At 39.8% G+C, this 24,136-nt stretch overlaps 3 protein-coding genes across 4 annotated transcripts; 1 reads left to right on the forward strand and 2 right to left on the reverse strand.

Moving 5' to 3' along the window:
- Positions 1 to 603: 603 nt before the first annotated feature.
- lonrf2 (LON peptidase N-terminal domain and ring finger 2) lies at positions 604 to 11,257 on the reverse strand. The gene is made up of 12 exons (XM_077580119.1): positions 9,917 to 11,257; positions 7,069 to 7,187; positions 6,179 to 6,301; positions 5,948 to 6,103; positions 5,469 to 5,676; positions 4,963 to 5,062; positions 4,765 to 4,879; positions 4,395 to 4,516; positions 4,127 to 4,313; positions 3,124 to 3,258; positions 2,884 to 3,033; positions 604 to 2,696 (listed from the first exon to the last, which is right to left on the reverse strand). The coding sequence occupies exons 1-12, from the start codon at positions 10,617 to 10,619 to the stop codon at positions 2,538 to 2,540; spliced, it is 2,277 nt and encodes a 758-aa protein (XP_077436245.1). The 5' UTR covers positions 10,620 to 11,257; the 3' UTR covers positions 604 to 2,537.
- Positions 11,258 to 16,649: 5,392 nt separating this feature from the next.
- Positions 16,650 to 19,021, forward strand: nms (neuromedin S). Of its 2 annotated transcripts, none has more exons than XM_077580629.1 (7): positions 16,650 to 16,998; positions 17,732 to 17,778; positions 17,902 to 17,949; positions 18,021 to 18,050; positions 18,584 to 18,637; positions 18,720 to 18,794; positions 18,870 to 19,021. In XM_077580629.1, exons 1-7 carry the CDS (start codon positions 16,929 to 16,931, stop codon positions 18,876 to 18,878), a joined length of 333 nt encoding a protein of 110 aa, XP_077436755.1. In that variant the 5' UTR covers positions 16,650 to 16,928; the 3' UTR covers positions 18,879 to 19,021. The 2 variants fall into 2 exon arrangements, with proteins under 2 accessions (XP_077436755.1, XP_077436756.1); XM_077580630.1 differs by having other exon boundaries at positions 18,024 to 18,050.
- Positions 19,022 to 20,160: 1,139 nt separating this feature from the next.
- Positions 20,161 to 24,092, reverse strand: pdcl3 (phosducin-like 3). Its single transcript, XM_077579826.1, has 6 exons — positions 23,844 to 24,092; positions 23,507 to 23,627; positions 23,089 to 23,179; positions 21,883 to 22,026; positions 21,404 to 21,612; positions 20,161 to 20,919 (listed from the first exon to the last, which is right to left on the reverse strand). Exons 1-6 carry the CDS (start codon positions 23,847 to 23,849, stop codon positions 20,774 to 20,776), a joined length of 717 nt encoding a protein of 238 aa, XP_077435952.1. The 5' UTR covers positions 23,850 to 24,092; the 3' UTR covers positions 20,161 to 20,773.
- Positions 24,093 to 24,136: the final 44 nt, after the last annotated feature.

Genomic DNA, 24,136 nt, shown 5'->3' on the forward strand with positions numbered 1-24,136 from the left:
TGGACAGTGCTTGTGGCACAATAATCGACATGACGATTACAAAAAAATTGTATTTTCATCATAATTTTGCCAAATAATACTGATATCAGAATGCAGTGATAGTACAAATGTGCAATATGTCGTTAAAAATAATATTGATGATACATCTCTATATCTATGGGAAGCACAGAAAAACACATCAATGATATAAAATATCAATATTTTGCACTTGTGTACAGACCTTGTACCAAAAGTGAAAAGAATACAATAAAAAGTGGACGAACCATGCGCACGTTTAACCCATTAAATGTGACAACACTGACCCCATGTGGCCAAAAGGTGCAGGTACTTTAATACGTTTGGAACATTTCAGATGGCAACTTGGCATTTGGTATGCATGTCTTAGTTTGTCATTAGTAAACTCATAAAAAAAAAGTCAACAATTTTGGTCTGAAGTGGCAATTTTTCTGGTATATATTTTTTTCGTTTCAGGAGGTCCATCATTTCACATAAACACAACTAGTATGCAATTTAAGTATTAAATTCAGTGAGGTTTTTTTTTTTAACCAGTCAAATATAGGCCTATATAAATAATTTTTGGATGGGAAAAAAACCCCAGAAGGATCATAATTTGATTTCATTTATTGGCAATAAAAAATAAGTACAAGATCTCCCTTTACAAATATTCACAGGGAAATGCAGCATGTCGTGAATCCTGCCCATGATAGAGACAGCAAGGAGATCACAAACATTTGGAGGACAGAAGAAGAAAAAGCGCATCTACGGTACATTTAGGCTTTTCTCACCGGAACATTCTCTCACGTCATTTAAAACCACGTTAGTTTTTTGTAAAAAAAAAAAAAAAAAAAAGCTTTAAATAAACAATTATTTTCATTTTCACGCATTAGACAACAAGAGCGCAAACTAACATTTTTTAAGTGCTTAAGTTAAGAAAAAAAAGGGGAAAAAATGAATAAATGCTGTTACCAAGACATTCAGGAAGTCCGTCGTGAACACGCGCGCAGTGAGAAATGTCTAAATGTAGCGCATACACACACTCAAAGATGTAAAAAAAAAGGCCTCCGTGTTACTGACAACTAACATTCAAGCATCAGCAGTAGTACTGCAACACCAGAGAGAGGAAGGGAATGCCAAAAGGCATCACCCACCGCCATCGGGACTGAATGAAGAAGAAATGCTAGTCAGGAGAGCTAGCACCACCGATATGCTATGTGCCAAGCGCGGAAAGATTATGTAAATTTGAGTTTCTGCCAGTTTTTTCTATTTGGTCTGTACAGTCAACGTGAAATAGAAGAATGCAATATATAGCTTGTTACAAGAACATGGACTGAGATTATCCTGCGCTAGTCTACCACCTAAACGGGCTGCGGCAGCGCTTAAACCAAACCAGAAGGGGACCCTTTTAAACTAAAGAATAAAGTTCATACCAATTATTGCCGTAGCTGCATATAGCGTGAGGTTCCCAAGGCAAGGATGCTGCCTGAACGGGCTGCGGAAGATATTTCATCAAAAGTTTGTACTAAAGACCAGTAGTGTGGTAGCTGTAGTTAGCTACTACAGTGGTGGCCAAGTTAATGGATTGAATGGCTAGTTTGCAGCCTAAATAGACAGCAGTACTTGAAAACAATATAAACCAGGGCCTTTTCTACCTTGAAATTTATATTCTGGTGGCTTTAAGGAGCTGCAAAACCCCCAGGCTACTGTGTTGCCTAAACGTGCTCTAGCAGCAATTGCAACTAAAGCAGCGCTTGTTTTAAGTAAAAGATAAACGTTTGTACTAAATAGTGCAGTAGCTGCATATAGCTACGACAAAGTGGTGGCATATTGAATGGATTGAGGTTCCCCGGGCTAGTCTGCTGCCTAAATGGGCTGCTGTATAGACTGAAATTAAAGTAAAACACCGCCTTTTATAATGGAAGTTTAAGTTCACACAAAGTATAAGGGTGTCTGCAAATAGCTGCAAGACTGCGTGCAGAAGTTCGGCTCTCCTAGGCTAGTGTGCCGCCTAAATGGGCTTGGTAGCAATTGCAACAACGTATGACTGGGCCTTTATGAACAAAATAAATAAATAGAGTATATACTATCGTAATGCCAAAAATGTGTATTATTGCAACAGAGTGATTGACAAGTGAGCTTCCCTATGCTGGTTTGCTGCGTCAACGGGGTGTGGTAGCAATTAAAACTAGGCAGGCCCTCCCAGGCTCGGTTGCTGCCGAAATGGGCTACGGTAGCTGTAGAACAATGTAAAGTAAGGACCATTTCAAACTAAAAAGATTCAGAATATTTATACGGCATTTTGATACAAGACAGACCGATTAGAGTGAGGTTTCCGAAACATGTTTTCTGCCTTAATGGGCGGTACAAGTTATACTTGCAGGGAATAGTGGTAATCTTATTTGCCATCATCAGGCGGCACATGAGCAAACACGGAAATTTGGACGACAGTAAGACACAAACGACATTTAAAAAAAAAAAGTGACTCGATTGACTGGGTTGTGCGAAAATGTTGCAGAGGCTCCGGGGGCGGCGGCCCGTCGTCACCGCGGCCTCTTGCGCATGACGAAGATGAGGACCTTTCGGATGGCCAGCAGCCGATCCTTCAGGGCGCTCATGGACAGGATGGTGAGCTGGGCTCGGTTCTCCAGTGGCAGCACGGCCAGAAGCCACCAACACCAAGCCGGGCCGCTGCCACTCGACTGCGCAAAGACACGAGAGGGGTGCGAAGTGAGTGGAAGGAGGTTTGCTGCCAAAACGGGCTGCAATTTTACTTGGGTTGGGGGGGGGGGGGGGGGGGTTGATTTGTGTTTTTTTACCCCATTCTAAACTAAAACCAAGACAATAATTTTTCTACAAGAAACATGGAATTGCTGGTGCTGTTCTCACCTGGGGGTCCGGGTCTTTGCTGGGCAGATGTCCAAAGTGACTGACTATTTGTGTTTTCATGTTGTCTTTGAGTGACGTGAACCAGTTGTTGGCCTGCTCGTAGACGACGTCATGCAGCTTCAGCAGCTCCGTTAGCTCCTCGCCTTCCACCTGCAACGCACGACACATTTGCATTTAATGCAGACCAGTTTTTTTATTTTTTGAAAGGACGCCAGATGATTGTTGAGGCGTGGCACCCACCTTTTTGTCTTCCAAGTACTCAATTTTGGCAGTGTGGTAGCCGTCTCTCTGGCCGTGACTTAAGACTTTGAAGCGAGACACCCCGATGGTCTCCACCACCGAGCGTCCGTCAGGGAAAAATTTGACGTCTTGGACCTGGAGAGACAAGTTTGAATTTGTTTTGTAACACTTGATGAGGGACGGCAAATTTTGGCATGCATGTGATTTTTTTTTTACCCAATAAAGGTCCGATAAGACATGTCATTTGTGGTTGTGGTCCAAGCTAATATGTAGGTAATTTTTTTATTTGAAAAATATCATATATTTTTTTACATTTAAATTATAATAAATGAACCAATTATTTGATAAAATAAAAATTGTGCAAATAAAAAAAAAAAATCACTACTGGTGGGGAAAAATAGATTTGTTTTATTTAACAATAAAACAATGCATTATTTAATGTGAAGAGGAATAAGTCAATAAATATTTTAGTTAGCTAATTTTTGCATAAAAAAAAGATGTAACGTATAAATGTTTTATTTCAATACATGAATTCACAAACTAACCGATCTAAGGGGATACAACTGCTTAATTAATGTAACTAAATGGAAAACTAAATGTGTTAAATTAAATTAATGTAACATGTCTTCTACAACTGCATTCAAATTTAATAAAAAAAAAAAAGCAATTCATTCACAATTCTGTATATTAAAAATGTAACGGATTTTATTTACAACAAAATTACAAAACAATTGAAATTAATAAAAATACATTTCAATTAATGAGAAAAAATAAATAAAAATGTCATTTAAAAAAAATGAAATAAATTTCATTGTCTTTTTTATTTACAACTATTACTATAATTAACAAATTACTTTAAAAAAAATTTTTTTTAAAAGTATTCTAATTTAGATGTAAAATTGATTTTATTTAATTAATAATTTTAATAAATTAACAAAACTCTTTATTTGATCTTTTTATGTGGGCAATGACACCAATAACTATTACGGAAGGTGATCCTCACCTGCAACATGCATCCGTAGTCAGCAAAGCCTTTGAGCTCGTCGGCGATGCACATGCCAAACTGCTTGGTGCCCGTCTCCATGGAGCGGCGGATCATGAGGCGGTAGCGTGGCTCGAACACGTGCAGCGGACACGGGATAGTGGGGAAGGCCATGGTGCACACGAAGATGGGCACTTCCTGGTTCAGGCTGAAACGGGAGAAAAAGTTGTTGAAGTCGCACGGATCACTATACGGCAAGGAGTTGCGGCGCCACCTCTTTAAAACTCACTTGGAGAGCTCCTTCATCTCCTCCTCGTGGATCTTTTTTCTCTCCGCTAGCTCATTGGCCAGGTAGCGCTGCAGCACCTCCTCCATCAGCAGCGTCTTGTTGTAACCTCGGGTGGCCAAAAACTGACGTGGGCAAGAAACAAAATCTGTTAGTTACTGTAAATATATATGAAAATGCGTCGAGTGTATGTGGTTCAGATTTGTGAATCAGGTCTTTTAATTTCATAAGCCGACTTTGGAGACTTCATTTTGAAAACAATTTGATGGACCCCCAGAAATGGCCATATTGACCTATTAAATAGCGTATCGCTAAGTGAAGGCCTGAATTCCCCCCCCCACACCCCCCGCCCTTGAAAATGACAGATTGTCACCTCTGAGAGGTTCTCCTTGCACAAAGGGCAGTTGGGGTTGTGGTCCAGGCAGCGCTCCAGACACTTGAGGCAGAAGGTGTGCCCACAGGGCGTGGCCACCGGCTCATAGAACAGCCTGGAAGAAAACGACGGCGACGTTTAGGCAAGTGTGTGTCAATGCGTCCAACCAAAGCGTGAAGCTCGTAAGTAGCCACTCACCTCATACAGAGTGAACATTCCAAGTCGCCGCTGTCCAACAGGTCGGCAGGAATCACTCTCCCCCCGCATGCCGGCGCCAGTTTGATGCTGCTCGACTCGCCTGCAGAAAGACGGACATTTTAAAAAACAGAGCTACTCTTCAATTAGTTAAAAAAAAAAAAATCTAGCCAGTTGAGAATTTTAATTTTAAAATTTGCTTAACTTAGATGGTTTCCCCAAAAAATTGGATGATCAAAATGTCTTCTTTTCTTTTTTTTATTATTCATTTATATCATTAAATAATTGGTTAGTTGACTTATTGTAGATAAAATTTTTCCGCAAAATGAAGAATTTCACATTTTAAAATGAGTACTGTAATTAAACTTGTAAGTTGTAACCTTGTAACTCGTTCACTGCAATCTACACAATTACGTTTTTGGGAGAAGTCCAAACTCTAATTTTATCATTATTTTGATGTTTCCCCTTGATCATTCAATTTCAGTGTATGAATCCAATGAGGTTCTGACCAGGTTTAAACAGCTTTGAGGGAGGATTGAAGAACCCGTCGTCACTCTGCTTCCTTTTAAGGCCGGGTGGCGCCGGTACTGAGGCCAGGACGTCAGCCAGGCTCTTGCTGCTGGTACCGCGTTCCTCAGCTGCTGGAGCGCATGACTCCCATGATCTGGAAGACGACGCGTCCGGCAAGGCGCTTTTTGTCACGCTCAAATCAGAGTCCTGGACAGAAAAATAACACAAGGGTGGATTAGCAATATTGAATGAAGGTCCCATAATGCTTATGACAACAGAAAAATGTATTACAGGCAGAGTATTTGATTGTGTTTCAATTCTTTGTACTTGAGTATTTAACTTTACAACAGAGAAGAATTTTCCATTACAAAATCATACAAAAAGAAAAAAGTTGGGGTACCCCTGTGTCTAATACAAGTCTAATTTGAGTCCAGCTTCCAAGATCGATTTTCTTTCTTTTTTTCCCTTTTTTTTTTACCTGTGAGGATGAAGCAGGCTTCTGTGCAAAAGGCCTCAGGGTTCTCAGCAGGGCGGGGGGCTTAATGGGGCGCGAGGCCACCCCACCTTGGAGAGGGTGCAGAGGCGTGGGCATGTCTTGGTTTTCGAACACGGAGTAGAAGAGCTCAGCGAGGACCTGCGTCAAAAGGAAGGACTTGAGTACGGCCAGCGCGGCGGCAGATGGGAAGATGGACACTGATGCCGGCGTTACCTTCTGAGCCTCCAGTCTGACTTTGGTCCAGTTGGGTTTGAGCGCCACACACAGGAAGTACTCCTGCAGGGCCTCGTCGTTACGCAAAGCTTTGCTCAGCATGGTGGCCTTCAGGTAGTGAGCCTAAAAATGCAAAAAAAACCCAAATGATACATTATGGCAGAATTTATTACATTTAAGACCGCATCCCACTGAGCGGTGAACATTAGCGAGCGTTTGCATGGGAAGTGAATTATAGACTTTTTTCGGGGTCAGGATTCCTTTAAGATCGCAAAGTTTTTCTTGTCACCAAGAAATTTTGAACATTTTCAAAACTTCCTTACAAAATGTGTAAAAATGTAAACACATTTGGGAAAGGTTGTGAAATGGATACAGATTTTTTTTTTTTATCTCAAGAAATTTAATATTTATAAAATAAATGTGGGGGGAAAAGAGCAAAAGGTAAAAATGGAAAAAAAAGAGGGGGATTCAAAAATAAAACAAAATTAAAGAAAATACTTCATCAATCAAATGGGAAAAACATTAAGAACAAAAAATACAAAGAGTTACTAAATTCTCAAACTCAAGTAGAAAAAACAAGAATGGGAAAATACGAAGCAAAAATAAGACAAAAGTTAAAACAAAATACTGAAAGACAAAATAAGTTGAAAATCATTATAGTATAAAAACCTGAAAAACACAACTAAGTAAAAAAAAAAAAAGTTAACTAAACAAAAATTAAACAACAAAAGTGAGAAAGAAAATATTAATTAAAATGGGAGAAATAAAAAATGGAAAAAAAACAAATACAAACAATAACAGCAAAAGTAAAAAAAAATTGTGGAAAATGTGCCCTGGTGTCCCAGAATGGTGCGATTGAGTTTTCCCATCAAACTTGCGTCTGTTCTCACCTTTGGCCAGAGAGGTTTGATCTGGCACAGACTGCTAGCGTCTTGCACCGCCTGACTCACGTTGTTCATCTCCATGTGCAGTTCAGCCCGCTGGCACAGTAGCCGGCCTGAAGATGGCGCTGCACACACAAGCGGGAAAGTCAGGTCAAGTGGACTGCAAGTAGGCCAGCTAGCGCTTGTAACGTGACATGAAGAGGTGTCACGTGGACGCCTAAATAAAACAGCAGCAAAGTAAACAGCAGCAAACGTGACCCGATCAGTAGAGCTGCTACACAGTAACAAGTGTTTTTATTATTTGATCATGGACGGCCAACTAAATTAGTCACACCGTTATTATGCTGTACCAGTAAGTACCGTCCAGGGGAACACATATCAGGAAGTGAAAACAACCACTCAATAAGCAAGGGAGCAAAGCTTGGCTATTTTTAGCACATGTATGTCATAAAAGAAGTGATTTATCCTAACGTGGAAAACTTTTGTGCGACTAAGCCTCATTTTGGGATGGTAAATTGTTACATATAAAAATGTCTATACACGTTTTAAAGGAACATGTTTGCATACACTTACATTCTAAAGTTTAGGCTCATTTATATATATATTTCCAATTACTATGAAATGTAATGAAATGAGACTAAACTTTAAAATGTAATTGACCCATCCTTTGTGTTCTATATTACATAAAGATGAATGGAAATGAACTCTTTTTGCTCTTAAATTATGTTGATTCAATAGCTCCATAGATGTGGCACGATAGTTTGAAATGGCTCCGCGAAGCACTCAGAAGCTTCCTGCAACCCTCAAAATGGAGACTTGTCATATGGTGAATGATTGGCGACGTCTGCGGCTGGCACGTGGCACGGGTAAAATGACAGGAGGCGTCATATGTCGCTGCGATCGTCGCCAAGGCCAACCCAACGGCTTCCTTCCGGGCCACCACCACCGCCGCCGTGCCTTTTGCCAGGCAGTCAATCGTAGTCGTAAACAGACGCTATGCCATTTGAGTGCGTAAAATGGCTTTGGAGTCGTTCTTATTCCCAATTGGAAGTGAATTTGATCTGCAGCACTGACATACAACCCGTTAACTGGCTTATGTTTAAGTCATATTTAACACGATGAATTAAACCTTAAAAAATACAAAATAAAATTAAGAATAAAAAAAGAGAGTAGAGCGGTTCACCTGATGAGAATATAACCACATTATATTAAAGGCACTGTCCAACGTTTTGACTCAGAAATAAACACTTCTTAAATACAGGATGTTTAAACATGAATTCCTTCTCAATTCTGAAAACCTGAAACAATGTCAATTTGATGGTGACGGTGTAAACAATGAATATTGAAAATAAAATTGTTATAGTCTAAGCATAAAATGATGAAATATTGTTACTTGTACTTGGGGTCTGAAAAATGTGAATGTGAGTGCGTCATCAACCTTCTTTTATGCATAAAAGAAAAAACTCCATAGAAAAAGAATAGTCTCATAACACCCTTTTTCTATATTTTTGAAGGTTATGTGAACTTTAAGGAACACAACCGTCCCCCCTTCTCAAATCACTTGGTTCCTGTCACCTGAAAACAGTCAGTGTTTCTGTTCCGCCTGGACAAAGTGACCCCTAGTGAGCCCACGTGTGACTCACGCCGTGCATCACCATAACCGTGACCTGAATGTTATCCAACGTGCCAGGCCTTACGAAACTAAGTCTTACATACGAGGCATCCAATTACGCAGAAAAGAGGCAACCTAAGCGCCTGGGTGCATAATGGCATTTAATAAATGTGACTGTTGCCACAGCAATACAGCATTGTATTACTTCATGATGACGCATGAATGCAACACATATTACTGTGTCACTGCTGGAGACATCATTAGAAACACATTTGTACAGACTTGATTTGAGTGAGGTGTTTTTTTTCTTGTATTAACTGTAAAATGTCTATATTTTGCCCATCATGCGAGGCACTTGGTGATGTGTCACAAAAAAATGACAATTGGCAGGGCTCAAGACTGCGGCCAAGAGCAAACGCACCTTGACAATTTACAAGCATAATTGAATATTTACAAATGTGCCAACTATAAGAAAATAGTTTATTCTTCTGCATCACTGTTTTTTAAGCAATGTGCTTCTACATGTAATGTCAGAGAGAGTTAATTTAATGAAATAGTATTCACTGAGGCGTTTACAAAAAAAGACACTTGGAAAAACACTAAATCCAATTAATTTTTACGGATCCAAGATTGTGATTGATTCTGCGTTTTAACCTCGAGAACCTCTCAGCGATAAGTGCTATACAAAAAATTTCCGTCACCAATTTGAGAATATATTGGAATTAATTTGTGATTACATTGGAATTAATTTGTGAATTCAGATGATTTAATTTTCCTTCACAAATCGGCAGACTACGGCAAAATGCTTGATCCTAATGCAATAAAATAATAATAGGGAATTGCTTTTAAATGGTGCATGGCTTTATACTGTAATGAATGAACCACCTACAAAATCACCAACTATTTATTAAGAAAAGTATTCTTGTGTGCTAAAAATGTACTATTTAAAGTGCTCCAAGCTTTAAAAAAAATGTTTTTAAATTCAAAATAAAACAATTTTAATCAATCTGCTGGAATTAGTTAAAGAATTCAAGTAATGAAAAACTATTGATGACTTTGTATTAATGATTATGTGAAGAATTGTGTTCTATAAATGAAGTTAAGCTGAGCGTATTTTGTAATGATGAGGCCAGTCCACACTTGCGCCACCAGCTGGTGACACAACGAAGTGAGCTGAGTAAAAGTAGGTCACCTGTTGCAAAAAATATATATAACATTTAAAAGTTTCATTTTTTTCCTTACCTAATTCCACCGCCTCGTCGTACTTCTGCAGGGCCTCCTTCAGGTTATGGCTCTGCCGAAGCATCTCGCCGTCAATACACAGCCGGCGTGCTCGGCTCTCGGTAGCGAAAAGTTTGTCCAGCAGGCCGCTAAGCACTACGTCCAGCCAGCGGCCGTTCGGTAGGCCGTCCTTGCGGGCCAGGGTTCGCTTGCAGTGCACGCAGCCAGTCACCGAGTCGGGCTCCAGACAACGTCTGCAGAAGGTGTGCCCGCACTCCACTGTGGAGGGTTCATGGAGCAGGCACCGGCACAAGCCGCAGGAGAACAAGTCCAGTGGGTCGTCTTCGGTGCTTTCCCCATCGGCGTCATCGCTTTCCTCCCCGCCGGCAGTGCTGCGGAGGCCTGGCTCCTTCTCTCGGAGCGCCCGGGCGATGCTGTCCACCAGCAACGGGAGCTCCTCCGGTCGCAACTTGCCCAGGCTGGCCGCCACGCAGTAAGAGTCCAGCGCCTCGGAAATCCGCCCGGCGCGTACCAAGGAGTCGGCCTTGCGTAGGCACAAACCCCGATCGGGTTGTTGGAGGTCGGCCAGCTGCGAGCTATAGATCTCGGCGGCCAAACTGAAGTCCCCGGCTCGGCTCGCCTCTGCCGCCACCTCCAGCATCTCGGGGCAGATGCCCGGGGCGGACGGGTGGGAGAGCGGGTGGAGCGGTATCTCAACCTCCATAATCAATGTAAAATAAAATAGACTATTTAACCATAAAACCGCAAATACAAGTTAGAGGAATAATCGCAGCTCCATGCCCTCCAACCGAACACCCGAATGTGGTCGTGTATTTCCCATTGGGAGTAAATTCAGATTCATTCTGGATTCTACATAACAGATTGTTACGTACCCATTTTTTTTTTACACGCGTAAGAGAAGCCGGGAGAGGTTTGGCGCATAAGAAGCTTAAATTAATATCCACCTCACTCAGCAGCGTAAAAACAAAACAAAAATAAATTTGGCGATAAATTAAAGTACGGTGCGGTAAAACAGTTTACATGTAAACACCCCCACCCCCGGTTGTTTAAAAAAAATACATGGGTGAAGAAAGCTAACACGACGAGCTAACGTCGACCGAGCCGTTCCAATCACAAACACCAAGCGACGTCCACCAGCAAATCCAGACTTTCGAACAACAAAATGACTCGAAAGTGATCAAAACGTCTTCCTTAATAGGTCAAACAAAACCAAAATGTAAAAGTCGTTGTTTTCTTGTCGACTCTCCACAGGTAAGTTAGCCGGGACTGCTAAGGAAAACGGTGACCCAGTCGAGAAGCTGCTCGCTGCTAGTTTGCGTCTCGCTGCTAGTTTGCGTCTCGCTGCAATTTGCCGTAGTCCCATTCGCCTAGACGGGTCACGTGACGCGAAAGGCACTCCCGCATTGGCCGGCCGCACGTCCTACTTATATAACGTGCTTGTGTTGTTGTATAACTCCTCTCTCGCCGCTGTGTCAATTGCACACACAAGGCACACGATTACACATACGTGCAAACATATTTATAGATATGTATCACACATCATATTCGCACGAGGTTATTAAACGTTTCATCTCAGCATTAAATTGTGAGGATCACCAAAATGACGACACGCAGCGTTCTCAGTGGGCACTGCTTCATTGTTTTATGTAACGCTTTTATATAAGCTGCGTTACAAGACAATTGCTGCTTTTCTAGAGCATGTCGCATACCCTTTTTATACAAGGAGGTGTGTACACACACTCATAATACACACCAAAAGTTCTAAGACAAACCGTGACCCATTTAGGTAACTATGCATATTATTGTGCAACAAAAAAAAGAAGAAGTTACATGACCGTTAACTAACGTTAACCGGTGCCCACTAAACGGCCCCCTTGCACAATAGAAATAAACAAAAGGACTCAGAATGCCCCCTCGCTCCACAAAAAGTCCACACAACGCTCCATTGCTGCTCAACGTACCGTGGATATAAAAAAATCCACCAAAAAAAGGAAGTCTTTTCGACTTGCACGTGTGCGCACCCTGGAAGTCTAACTGTTTGGATTTAACCAAACACATAAAATATTAAATTAGGTTGCTGTTCTAGTAGGCTTTTTCCTGTCGTTTTTTTGTCCTTGTAAAATAGATAAAATAATGCCAACCAGAGCAGATATTTGCAGAAGATGGGAGACTGTCGTCACTTGTCAAAGTTGTCACGTACTAAACAGCAGCTCCTTCAATGTTTGGGTTGGCAGCTTCCTTGCCCAGTTTTCTTTTTGTCCTTTCATCAATTTTGGAGGGACGCCCAGTTCTTGGTAGTTTCACTGTTATGCCATTTTCTCTCCTCTTGATGTCTTCACTATGATCAATGGTATATTCAATGCCTTGGACATTATTTGGTTGAGCTCTCTGTGATGCTGTGGGAGGCTCCTGTGGATATGTGACTACAAAAATGTCAGGAAAAGCCTACTAGAGCATCTGAATTTTATTTGGGGTTAATCTTATAATTTACATGTTGACAGTTGTGCGCTGACTCCCATGACCGTAACATGAGTTTGGAATGTGAATGGTCATTTATGAACACAGCATCATCGCATTTTTTTTTTTAAATTTCAATGGAGTTGGACAGGTTATAGGTTTGGTGGGGAAACTTTTTTCTTCACATCTTCCACTATGAAACCTAATGCAGGTAAAGCATGCAGGGGGTGTGGTCACGTGTTGACTGCTCCCTCATGACTCAACTCCCCATGGAGATAGATGACGTGTGTGTGTGCGTGCGCGCGCGCGTGCGTGAATAGCTGCCTAGGTGCATGTATTTTTACTCAATTTATTCACAATCTCACGTTGCTTTTTATTACTATTATAGTTATACAACATATTGCTGTTATTTCTGCTTCCAATGATTTCACTCCAACCAATAAATTGTGCACAGGGCAGCACAGTGGAGTAGTGGTTAGCACGTTTGCCTCACATTTCCAGTTTGGAAATTTTGCACTACTGAAAATGTTACTCCTCCCAATATTTTTAGGCCTCCTCAAAATTTGCGCCGCCACCCAAAATTGTGCATCAAACAATTTGACTATTTCCAATGTTTTACACTTACCAACATTTTGCATCTCCCCAAATTGTGTGGTTTTGAACATGGTTTGCCTGACAACATATTTAATACAATAATCCTTCCCTTTCAAAATTTGCAGCTCCGAACATTTTATACCTTATTGTCACGCCTTCTCCGGAAATTACGGATTCATGATTATTTTTATTCTTGACAATTTGTGCCACCTCCCAAATTTTAGACCTCCACACTTTTTACGCTTCCTCACAAATTGTTTACACGTCCCCAAACTTCTCCCATTATTATACTTGATAAATTCCAGTATTTCACAATTGGGGAGTTTTACTTTATGCCTCCAAAATATTTTGCAACTTCTAAAATTGTGGTTTTAAAACTATTTTCCCCCCAACATTTTTAATATTGTTTCCCTTCAAAAATGTTACACGTCCCAAAATTGATGCTTTACACAAAGTTGATATCTTGCATTTCCCCAAATGATAAGCCTGTTCACCCTCTTGTGGCTTTGAAAATGCTTTGCCTCACAGTATTTTCAACATTGTATCCCTGTTCTACCACTCCAAGCTTTTGTGCATCCCAAAAAGTCACCTCTCCAAATATTTTGTGCCTTGCATAATTTTGTCGCCCTGAAAAAAGTTTACCTTCCAATATTTTATCCCTTACCATGAAAATCTTCAAAATTTTACCTCTCCAAATTTTTACACCATTAAATAATTTACACTTCCTGAAATGTGGCCCTGAAAACGTTTTGCCTCCCCAAATTTTGCTAATAACATAACCACCACCAGGTGGTAATGTGAGCTTCCCCTTTACATTTGATGTTGTCGCCTGCATGTTGGTCTGTTGGTCTTTAGACCAGTGCTACTTTTTAATCTTCATAACAATCTCAATGATAATATTAATTAATAATACTAATGTCACTCACTTATTTGAGCATTTCGAGTTTACTTTTGGTGTCTGAGCCACGAGTTCCTCCATAAAGAAAGACTGCGAACAAGGTACTGCAATGCTCGATAGCCATGCACACAAAATGAAGAAGTGAGTTGTGCTTGTGACATTTGAGACGTATTATAGACCCTCACTGCCACCCATCCAATCCCCCCACATGTCACGGTGTAGCCCATTCTCGCCACCTGTCATGCGGCAAGGACACCAGTTCCCAGTGAATTCGGGGGGGTGGGGGGGGGGAATTATCTTTAATTGGCCAGGGTGTCGCACAGGACCTTTACAGCAGCTTGACGTATACGTCATGAAAAAATACATCTTAGTGTGCGTATGTTATGATGATTTTTGCTCTTAATGACCTCCGTAGTTCTTGCATGTGTGCTGCAATGCGCAGTGTACAGTACATACTGTAGGACAAGTAACATCAAGTTTGGGTTGAGATCTCACAAAATTTTTGAGCTTAGGTGTCACAAACTTTCACACATCATTTTGTAGCTCCCCAAATCGTTGCCCTCCCATTATTTTGCACGTAGCTAAATGTTGTACTTCTCCAAATTTTACAGATCGCAATATTTTCTGCCTATCAATCAGCATTCTTGACAGAAGAGTGCCTCGACGGTGTGCTTAATGGAGTGTCCCGTAACGGGCAATACAAAAGTACACTATTTAGTTTAGAGCTAAGAAAAGTTTGTTGGTGTATAAATAAATAAAGTGTTAATGCAGTTTTTTTTGTTATCGAATCAAAATCTTATGAGAAGACCGTAATGCAATTCGCTTTGATCCTGGCCTTCATATACTGTACAGTAAACCGGCAATTCCGGTCCTCGAGGTCCGGAGTCCTGCAGGTTTCAGATGTTTCCGCACACTGACACACCTATGATGAGCGGATCATATGAATCAGGTGTGTTGGTAGGCAGAAACATCTGAAATCTGCAGGACTCCGGACCTCGAGGACCGGAATTGGTAAACCCTGAGTTAGACGTTAGATGTGTCAAAAATGTGACATAAACTTATAGACAGCCCACGCGTCAAAAATGAGACACAAGCAATAAGACATCCAAATTGTGTGTGACTAAATTGCGTCAAAGAATAATTTGACGCTTATTTAGATGGTTCGCAGTGGGGAAAAAAAGGGGGGGGGGGCTTCACTTATAGTAGCTTTAATTGTTGTCTTCATGTTGTATGGAGTAAAGCTCGCCGAGCATTTTTTACGACGTCTATCAAGCGCTGACGTTAGCCACACGTCGATGCCCTCTGGCTTATTAACACCATAAGTCAGCGCACTTGGCCGCCTTTCCGTCACGCGGTCGCGCTCGGGGACCGCTTAAAAACAAAAAACCGTGGCCATCGATCTGTATTTTTCCCCCGCCGTGATTTGCGGTCACCAACGTCATGTTTGAGGAACTTTAACGCAACACGTCGCCGTTATTGGCAGTGAGGGATTAAAAGTTAGCACCCATATTGCATTGGAATTTAGCATTTGATTCACCAGGGGGCGCCACCATGAATTTGTACAAAGCCAGAGAAGAAGCTTTGAAGACGTATCAAGATTATTACGAAGAGGGCTAAATGTGAGGTTGTTAAACATGTCGAGGCATCTCCGTGGTAAAATTTTTACGTGATACACGCACTGCGCTATTGATTTGCACCTCCAATAAGAACACGCTGTAAAAAAAAGTTAATGACACACACATAAAAACGCAAACATACATGTGATGGATCTCAACCCTCTACTTTACTAATCACATTTTTGCCACATGGGCTTTAAGCAAAACAAACATCGTGTCTGTGTGTATGTTTGGCATGGTGCAGACAAAGGTGTATTAAGCCAGATGGAACGCTGGCATTAAAGCTTTTAATTGCGTTTGTCCTGAAAATGACGACAAATGTGCGACCTTTCCACCAGGGCGGAGAAGGTGGACCGTATGTAATTGCCAAGGTTGTTCAAGGTCACCCTGAGGGTTAGAAAAATAACAGCATCCAGCATCTGTGTGTCTACTCGAAACCAAATCCGGCATAGCTTGTCAGCCATTTTGGTTTGAAGGTGCTTATATTTTGGAGAATTTGGCTATTTCCAGAGGTATTTTGAACTGTTTTGAAAAATTCAGCTGCTAAAGCTAGCTTAACCTAGCAACATGAATTTAGGCAGGCATGTATGTCTGATTCATGAATAAATCCAGAAAAAAAAAGTCTCAAGAAGGCATACATGGAAAGAAAGAAGAAGTCGGCCATTTTGCTTCGAAGCGGCCATTTTAACGGTAATTTTAGTCATGTGTTCTATGGTTATTTTGAAAATTCAGCCCACAAGACAAAATTTGGTAAAATGTCTATCGGGAGACACTGCAAGTTTGCCATCGTGTTTTAAAACAACATTCTTTTCAGATGATTTCTTCAAAGTGTTTTGAAAATTCTGCCCCTGAAAGCAGTTTCATTTAGAAACTTGAATTTCAGTGGACCCACAAAATAGTCTGAATAAGCCATGCCGGAAAAGACACAGGATGTCAGCCATATTGGTTTAAAGCCTCAATTTTAGCCATTGCTAGTCTGTCTGCTGACATTTATATTACAAAACATTTTAGTTTTGGTCAGTGCATGTGGGCGGAGCTTGGCAGCTAAGTTTGATGATTTGCCATGAAACACCAAATTGACGACAAATCCAGATCACATCGTACGGGAAGAATTGTTTATCGTAAATATCTGGGGTGGTCGAGTGCTATGCATTGCGATTAAATTTCTGTTATTACGATGGGTGACACATGCACATTTTACCTGTTGTGACGTCCATCCTGATCAAACGTCGTCAGTCGATCAGCTTAATTTCCCAGAAAGGGGCGTGTCCAGTCATCTAGTCATCATAGTGGGAAGATAGCCGAGCCTCTAAAGTGGGGAGGAGGAGTAACCACACACACACACGTATACAAAGCGAGAGAATCCAGAGGGGAGCGTACCAATCAGACGGAGAACTTTGGAAAATTCCAGCAAAGAGAAGGAAAGAAGGGCTTTTATACTGGAGACATGAACGTGCCACATGTGAGACAACTTGCACTTTTTTGTTTGTTCTGCTGCGGATGTTGGCGAGCCACAGGTAAAGTCCTTTTGGGTCAGATATGTAGTCAAAGTTGGCTTTTATTTAGCAGTAAGAATAGAAAATGATGGTTGTCTATTATGGCTTGAATATTGAGAGAAAATTGTACATATTTTTTTTCATTCATTTTCAACACTATAAAGATATATAATAAAATAATTGTATTTTTGATATTTAATTTAATGTTTTAGTTTTTAAATAATACCAAAATAAAATAGCAAAATGTTTTAAATTGAATTTATAGTATATTTTATAATAATATGCATTTAATAAATAAAAAAAGCTTGAATCTTATGTAATTTACTTTTTTTTTTTTGCAGTTTAATCATTTTAAAAGATTGTGATTTTGTCAGAGGTAAAAAAAAAAAAAAGGTTTGATGACATATTTAGTTGTTTTATTTTTTTCAGTATTTGCTTGTAAATATAAATAAATAAATAACCATTAAATCTAAATTCTATACTTTTAAAATTAATAGCTTGAATATTAGTTTTTCATTCCATAATGTATTTGTTAAAATGTGAATATATTCATTAAAACAAAAGTTATGGATAAAATATGTTTTGCATTCATTTTAACACATTTTAGTCTGCAATGTGATGGCACTTAATTTGATCAGATTATACAAATAAAAAATCATCAAGTTTGAAAACAATACTCCGCTATTAGGGCATTATTTCAAATACATTCTTTTGATAAACTCTGAAAATGTAATAACATTTGTTTTTTCTTCAGATGCTACTCATTTCCAGAGATTGGAAGATGGACTTCTGTTCAGAACGGTGATGCTTGGACAATATTGACATTATATTTACTTATTTTTTCCACTATCTTACCTTTGGTTTCTCTTTAACTGAAGTACTGACATGCAGTTGATTTGTTACGTGTCGGTGGTTTGGTTGTAGGTTCGAGGAGATGAACCCGCTCAACTCTCATGGAGAGAAGACAACGAGGTTCGTTAATTTAATGCAACATGTGCTCAGACATAAATCTGCAAAGTAACTTATATCGAATTTTTTCACAGCAGCAGCAAGTCCAAAATCTTTTCAAACGGGTAAGTTATTCCAATTTTACATCCTGCCGAGTTGCTAACCTGGAGATGGTCAATATGACACTAAAATAGCCATTTCAGACTGAAATGGTTTCCTTTCTGTGTCTTTTTGGTCACCAAATCTCATGTTAAGTAAAACTAGCCTACGGGGCTGAATTTTCCCAATTTTAGAAGCCCCCCGAGAAAAAAAAATATAACCTTCAAACCAAAATGGCCGACTTCCTGTCTTTTGTGTTTTCTTGAAACTTTTTTGGAGGGTGTACTCATGTCCACCAAAATTCATGTTGTCGAGTCAAACCAGCTTTGGGGGGGGGGGGGGGGGAAATAGGAAATGGAACTGGAAATTACTCAAATCACCCTAAAATGGCTGCTTCAAACCAAAAATGTCCGACTTCCTGCGTCTTTTAGGGCACGGCTTCTTGAGACTTTTTTTGTGGGTCTGCTCATGATGTACATGTCTACCAAAATCCACATTGCTGAGACTAACTGGCTCCGGGGGCTGAATCTTTAAAAAAAACATGCTTTCTCTTCCTTAGTTCCTGTTTCATTATTCAAAAGCGAGGACCTCCGCTGACCCGGAGGAGAACATGGTGAGCAGACCGATCTGGTCATGGATAAGAATTTGTGATCATTGTGATTACAAAACGTAATTGGTTGCGTTTTCTCCCACAGTCCGACTCTGTTCACCCACTGATGCGACTTTCACCCAAGCTGTCTCAGCGGAGGAAGAAGACGGTGGTGCTTCTGGTAAGACAAAATGTCCACTTGGAACTTAATGTCACCGGCGTCTAACATTTTCCCTCTCACTTTCTCCTCTCGCAGAATATTTGAGATCGGTCGCCATGACATCATGCTTGACAAAACAAAAAAAAAACGGGAGGGATCACCTCCGCTGTCACGGTGTGGACGTGGTGTTCCGGACGGAATGATGGCGCACATGATGCTTGTGAACGTGACTCAGACGTGTTGTCAACGTGTTGCACATTAAATACTCGCACTATGACTGACCTTGGCTTTCTTTTGATCGAAAAGGTTTACATGCATGATTCATTGTGCACATGATTGTTTCCCTGGTAGAGGTTTGGCCAGTTCAAATTGGACGTCTCCATGACGACAACCTTAACAACCTGTCAAGGTATTTTTTTCACTACAATAAAGTGGATGGAGACTTTTCACTGCCTGGAGTGGCCACCTAATACTTGAACATTTAAAAAATATACAGTAACAAATTCAATCTCGATTCAACCTTTGCGGATTAACACGCACACACGTGCTATCGTATTGATGTTTTGTTATTGATATTGTGACAGTAAGTTAAAAATAAATACGGCAATTATGATATTTAGGCTAACAGAAGATTTGGAAATGTATATTGTCTGAAAGCAAACTGCTAAAGAGGTATGTTAAAAATATCACTAATACTTTGTTTTGACTTAGTTTTTTCAGACAAATTTGACTATATATGAATGATTATTTTTAAATGCTTTATTATTAATAACGTGAATATAAAAAAGTACACACTTTTGTTGTAAATATTTCAAATATATTTTTAGAAACACTTGAAATTTTTAAATATTTGTATATGTATTTAAATAATTGAATAAATATTTTTGAATGAGCAAAAAAAAATCATTAAATATTATTTTAGATACCGGTCAAATTTTTTGATAATGTTCACTTGAATTATTTTTACACACTTTTGAAAACTTGAATTTCCTTTGCAATCACTTAAACATACCTTTAAATTTTTATTAATAAAAGGTATTTTATAAAATGCTTGTTTTTTTGTTGAAATATTTCAAAACAATGTTTTTAACAACACCAGTTCTTTTTAATGCCATTTACAAGTACTTAAAAAAATAACACTTAAAAAAAAAATGTTTCTTGAGCGAATGACAGTAAAAAGAAAGATGTCAATAGAAATGAGTTGTTTAACCCATTAAGACCTGAAGCGCCTGGCAAAACATGTCTCTAAAACCTATGGGTGACTTTTGAGCCACCCCCAAAAACCTGAAGTTTTCCTGGAAATTCTACAATATTAAAAATAATTGATATCTCAGCTCCTGAAGCAGATAGAAACATAATTCCCCCCAAAATTCAAAGCTTACACCTGTGACGTTCACACAAACATAAGTTTATTATTATAAACTTAGAATATATATATTTTTTAAGTCCACAAACAAGTGTTGCATCTGCGGGTATATTTATTTACCTTCAACACTGGAGTGCAGTTGTAATAACTTCGTGAAACGTTGTGGTATATTTGTCGTCCATTCCGTTACAAAGCCGTTGAAATTTTGAACATCCTAATTGTCTACAAACATATTTCTGAACAATTTGCCGCTGTCGACTCGTTACGCTGATTCAAATTCTTCCCGCGCCGTTGTCAATGGCGTCATTTATTTCATAACCGCCGCAAATCTGCGTAAGCAATGAATGCTCGAATGCAATTCCAAGAAATGCTACGAGGCCCACGTCACCCTCTCGTGTATAATCTGCTGCCTTTCATCAGCTGAGCGACCAAGAATTGGTCAAAACAAAACAAAACGACAAATCCGCTCTTCCAGATTTAATGGTAGAAATGCGTTGCGCGCTCCCGGCCTTAATGGGTTAATGTAGATTTGACTGAGCACATGATCGTTAACCCGACCGACAGAGGTTTTGGCAGGTGATTTAAATAAGGTATGAAAAGTGGTGATTATAAAAAGAAGGCTGGGGAGTGGAGGTTAATCTTCGTCCGAGTCATCGCTGTGGTTGCGCGTGGGGAGCGAGCACCTGATGGATGACATCATATGATCGTGGATCTGCTTGTGGGGGTTCTCCTCCAGATCAGTCTTGACCGCGCCGGACTCGGACAGCCTCCACTCAAGCTCTGAATGCAGATTTGTTTGTTTATTAGTTTTTGTACTTGAAAAGAAGAAAGAAAAAAAAAAGATAAAATGATCATCTACAAACATAAATACATCTTTTATCACTATACTATAAAAAAAAATAAAAAAAATAAAATACAGGTACCTAAAAAAATTGGAATTATTTTTAAAATACCTGAAAAGCAATAATGGAAAAAAAATCTAAATACAAATATTTTTACCAAAACTACAAAAATATTTTCAAAAATAATAGAAAATGTAAGTAAAAGCAAAAGTATTCAGAAAACAAAATGAAATCATCAAATGTTTATGAAAAAAAAATCTGAATACTTTTTAAATGTAATACACATTAGCAAAACATTGGGATAATACCTGAAAAGAATCCTTTTAAAAATGTTGTAAATATTTTACAGTGGTTTCAACTTCTTTATACAAACTTGTGTAATTGTTTGAGAAGAAAAAAAAAGGCCGCGTCCACATACTGACCTTCTAGCGTGAGGTTCATGCCCCCGAAGACGAGCGGCCCGATAAACTGCGCCTTCATGTTGCCCTCGCAGTAGACGAAGACGGTGGGCAGGTTTTTGTCGGGGTAGTTGGCGATGCAGGTGGTGGAGATAGACCTGAGGAACTTGGTCTGAGGGAACTTGCGGGCCAGTGCGCTCAGGTGCTGGTTGATCAGGGCGCACAGGGGGATGCTGGCCAAACAAACAACTTCATTTCAACTTCCATTTGGAATCATTTCTCTATATGCGCCATTTCCACTCTCCGCCAGTCCTGGCTCTTCCTCAAAGGACTTTCTTCATCATTCTCATTGACAAACATGTTAAGGTTTTTGTTTTTCATAGGGCCCGATAAATGACTTAAAAAATATATAAATTAATTACAACCACCGGTATTGGTAAAAGAACCCTCGCTGAGCTAGTGCAAGTGACTTGTGTGTGGCGGGCGTGGCCGTTGTTACTTACCCCTGCTTGTAGAGGTGCAGAACTACCCAGATGCCGTCTCCCGCCTTGTTGACCTCTTTGACGTAATCCTGACCAGAGATCTCTGTCATTTCCCCGAATATATTCTTCATCTGCGACGACTTCCAGTCGGCCAGACGCTTTTGTCTAAACGCACGCAAGCACACACACAATGGCATCCGCCATGACTGTGATATATAATAATACAATACATATTTAAAGGAGAATATAAAGAATTAAACAGTTTGTGCATCGTGATTCTTTAGTTTCCATTTACGTTGACATAGTGCCGCTCTTCTGGTGTGTGCACCTTGGCCACAAGGGGGCAGTATAATACATACGCATAGACAAAAACACCTCACAAGTATTATATTAAGTTCAGTAAAATGTAGTAACATTAGTCTTTTTTTTTATCATACGGACAAAGAAAACATGCCTGTGAAGGATACCGCCACTCTGCTCTCGAATGAAAATGAGGTCAAAGTGCCCTCGGGCTCGCATTGCAGTACTGTAGAAACTGGTGAGCCATGCGTGGCATTCGCAATGCAGGGCCAAGGGCACATTGACGTCAATTTCAGCCAACAGCAGAGGGCGGTATTGGACAAAACTGCTGCTTCCCCTCTCTCTTTGTGTTTTTATCAGGCAGAGAAGCACCGGACCGTATTCATTGCGTTCGCAAAACCTTTTTGCTCTCTGTCCCTAACGTACGGACAGAAATTGGTAAAAAAGCTTTTGGGTATTCAGCACCATCAGCCTGGAATCTTCTGCAGAATGACTTAGAGCTCAAAGAACTGGTGTCCTTAAATGTTTTTAAATATAAATAATTGAAAGACATGGCAACAGCTTTCATACAGTGTTGTTGTTTTTAGCTTGGCTGTTTGAACAATTTTATTGATCATTTAATCCAAAATGTTGTACTTTTTTTTTTTATTTGTCCCATTCTGTACTATATGTCTGTAAGTTTGTGTTCTTTTGCTGCTGCCCGTCTTGGCCTGGTCTCTCTTGAAAAAGAGGTTTTTAATCTCAATAGGACCAACCTAGTTAAATAAAGGTTAAATGAAAATTAAGTTATCAAATTTATTCTGGACAAAATATTAACTTTTTACTTCTGAAAATGGCTCAATGAGTCAAGTATCCATTTAAAAGAAATGCGACCCAGCCCATATGCGAGCGTTTGAGATGGCCAACAGCGGCGTCTTGTGGGCTCACTTGTACATCTCAATGGCCGCCTCGTCGTCCTCTTCAAACTCGTCTTCGTTCTCCTTCAGCTCTTCCAGCGTCATGTTCTCATATGTTTTCACTGTACACACCAGAAGACTTGTGATGATGTATGTGCAAATATGACAAAATGTACAAATAAGCCAAATAGCTGCAAGTTTTTTTTAACAAACTATTTTACAAGAAATATTTTAAATAATCCTTTTCACTTGCGAATTTTTTTTATTTAAAAATCGTAGATTTAAAAAAAAAATGTAATCTCTGTTTTCTGATGCAGGTTTGATACGTGTGAACTGTGTCGCCCCCTGCAGGCTAAAAGTAATGCAGCTTGAAATCATCACTCCACTCGAGTACTTTACTTTCTCTCCTTAAATCAGCTGCTATACGATTAAACAATAAACATTCTCACCGACAGACTGCTGCTGGAGGGCAAAGTCTTCCTCCTCTTCGTCATCTTTCGGGACCTCTTTCGGTGGAAGAATCCCTTTCTTCCTCAGGATGTCATTCCACTCGGTGTCCTCGTTTGGGTCCTGTGAGAAGAACCACCACGACATTTTCATCACTTAATGGCACATGGCGCCTGTTAAGATACATTTCTTTCGAGTTGTTTACAACAAAACACTAAGACTGCAGAAGCTTACTCGCTACGGTGTGAGAAAACACTACAGGCGACAAACAGCTATGAGTTTGTTCAATCAAAGACGCTCTAGGACAACGACTCAAAAAGTAAAAAAAATAATTCTAACCTGCATGTTGTCACAATGAAGTTTCACTAAAGAATCACACCACTCCTTTTGGCAAGACCGGAAACGGAAAGAGTGGGGACAAAAAAGTCCGGTCAGAAACAAAACACGCTGATTGCCCGACAATGTCACATTTCCCTCTCACACGATGAATTTACTGCAAGTGATTTAAAATAATACGTGTTTCTTCTAACACACACTTTGCAATTTTTACTTTTAATTATGGAGTTAAAGTAAACGTTCATATTTGCGGTAAAACAAAATCAAGTCGAAGGGACAATAATAAAAGTGAAACC

Source organism: Vanacampus margaritifer, chromosome 11 (assembly GCF_051991255.1).
Source record: "Vanacampus margaritifer isolate UIUO_Vmar chromosome 11, RoL_Vmar_1.0, whole genome shotgun sequence".
In the NCBI taxonomy this organism is placed as follows: Eukaryota; Metazoa; Chordata; class Actinopteri; order Syngnathiformes; family Syngnathidae; genus Vanacampus; species Vanacampus margaritifer.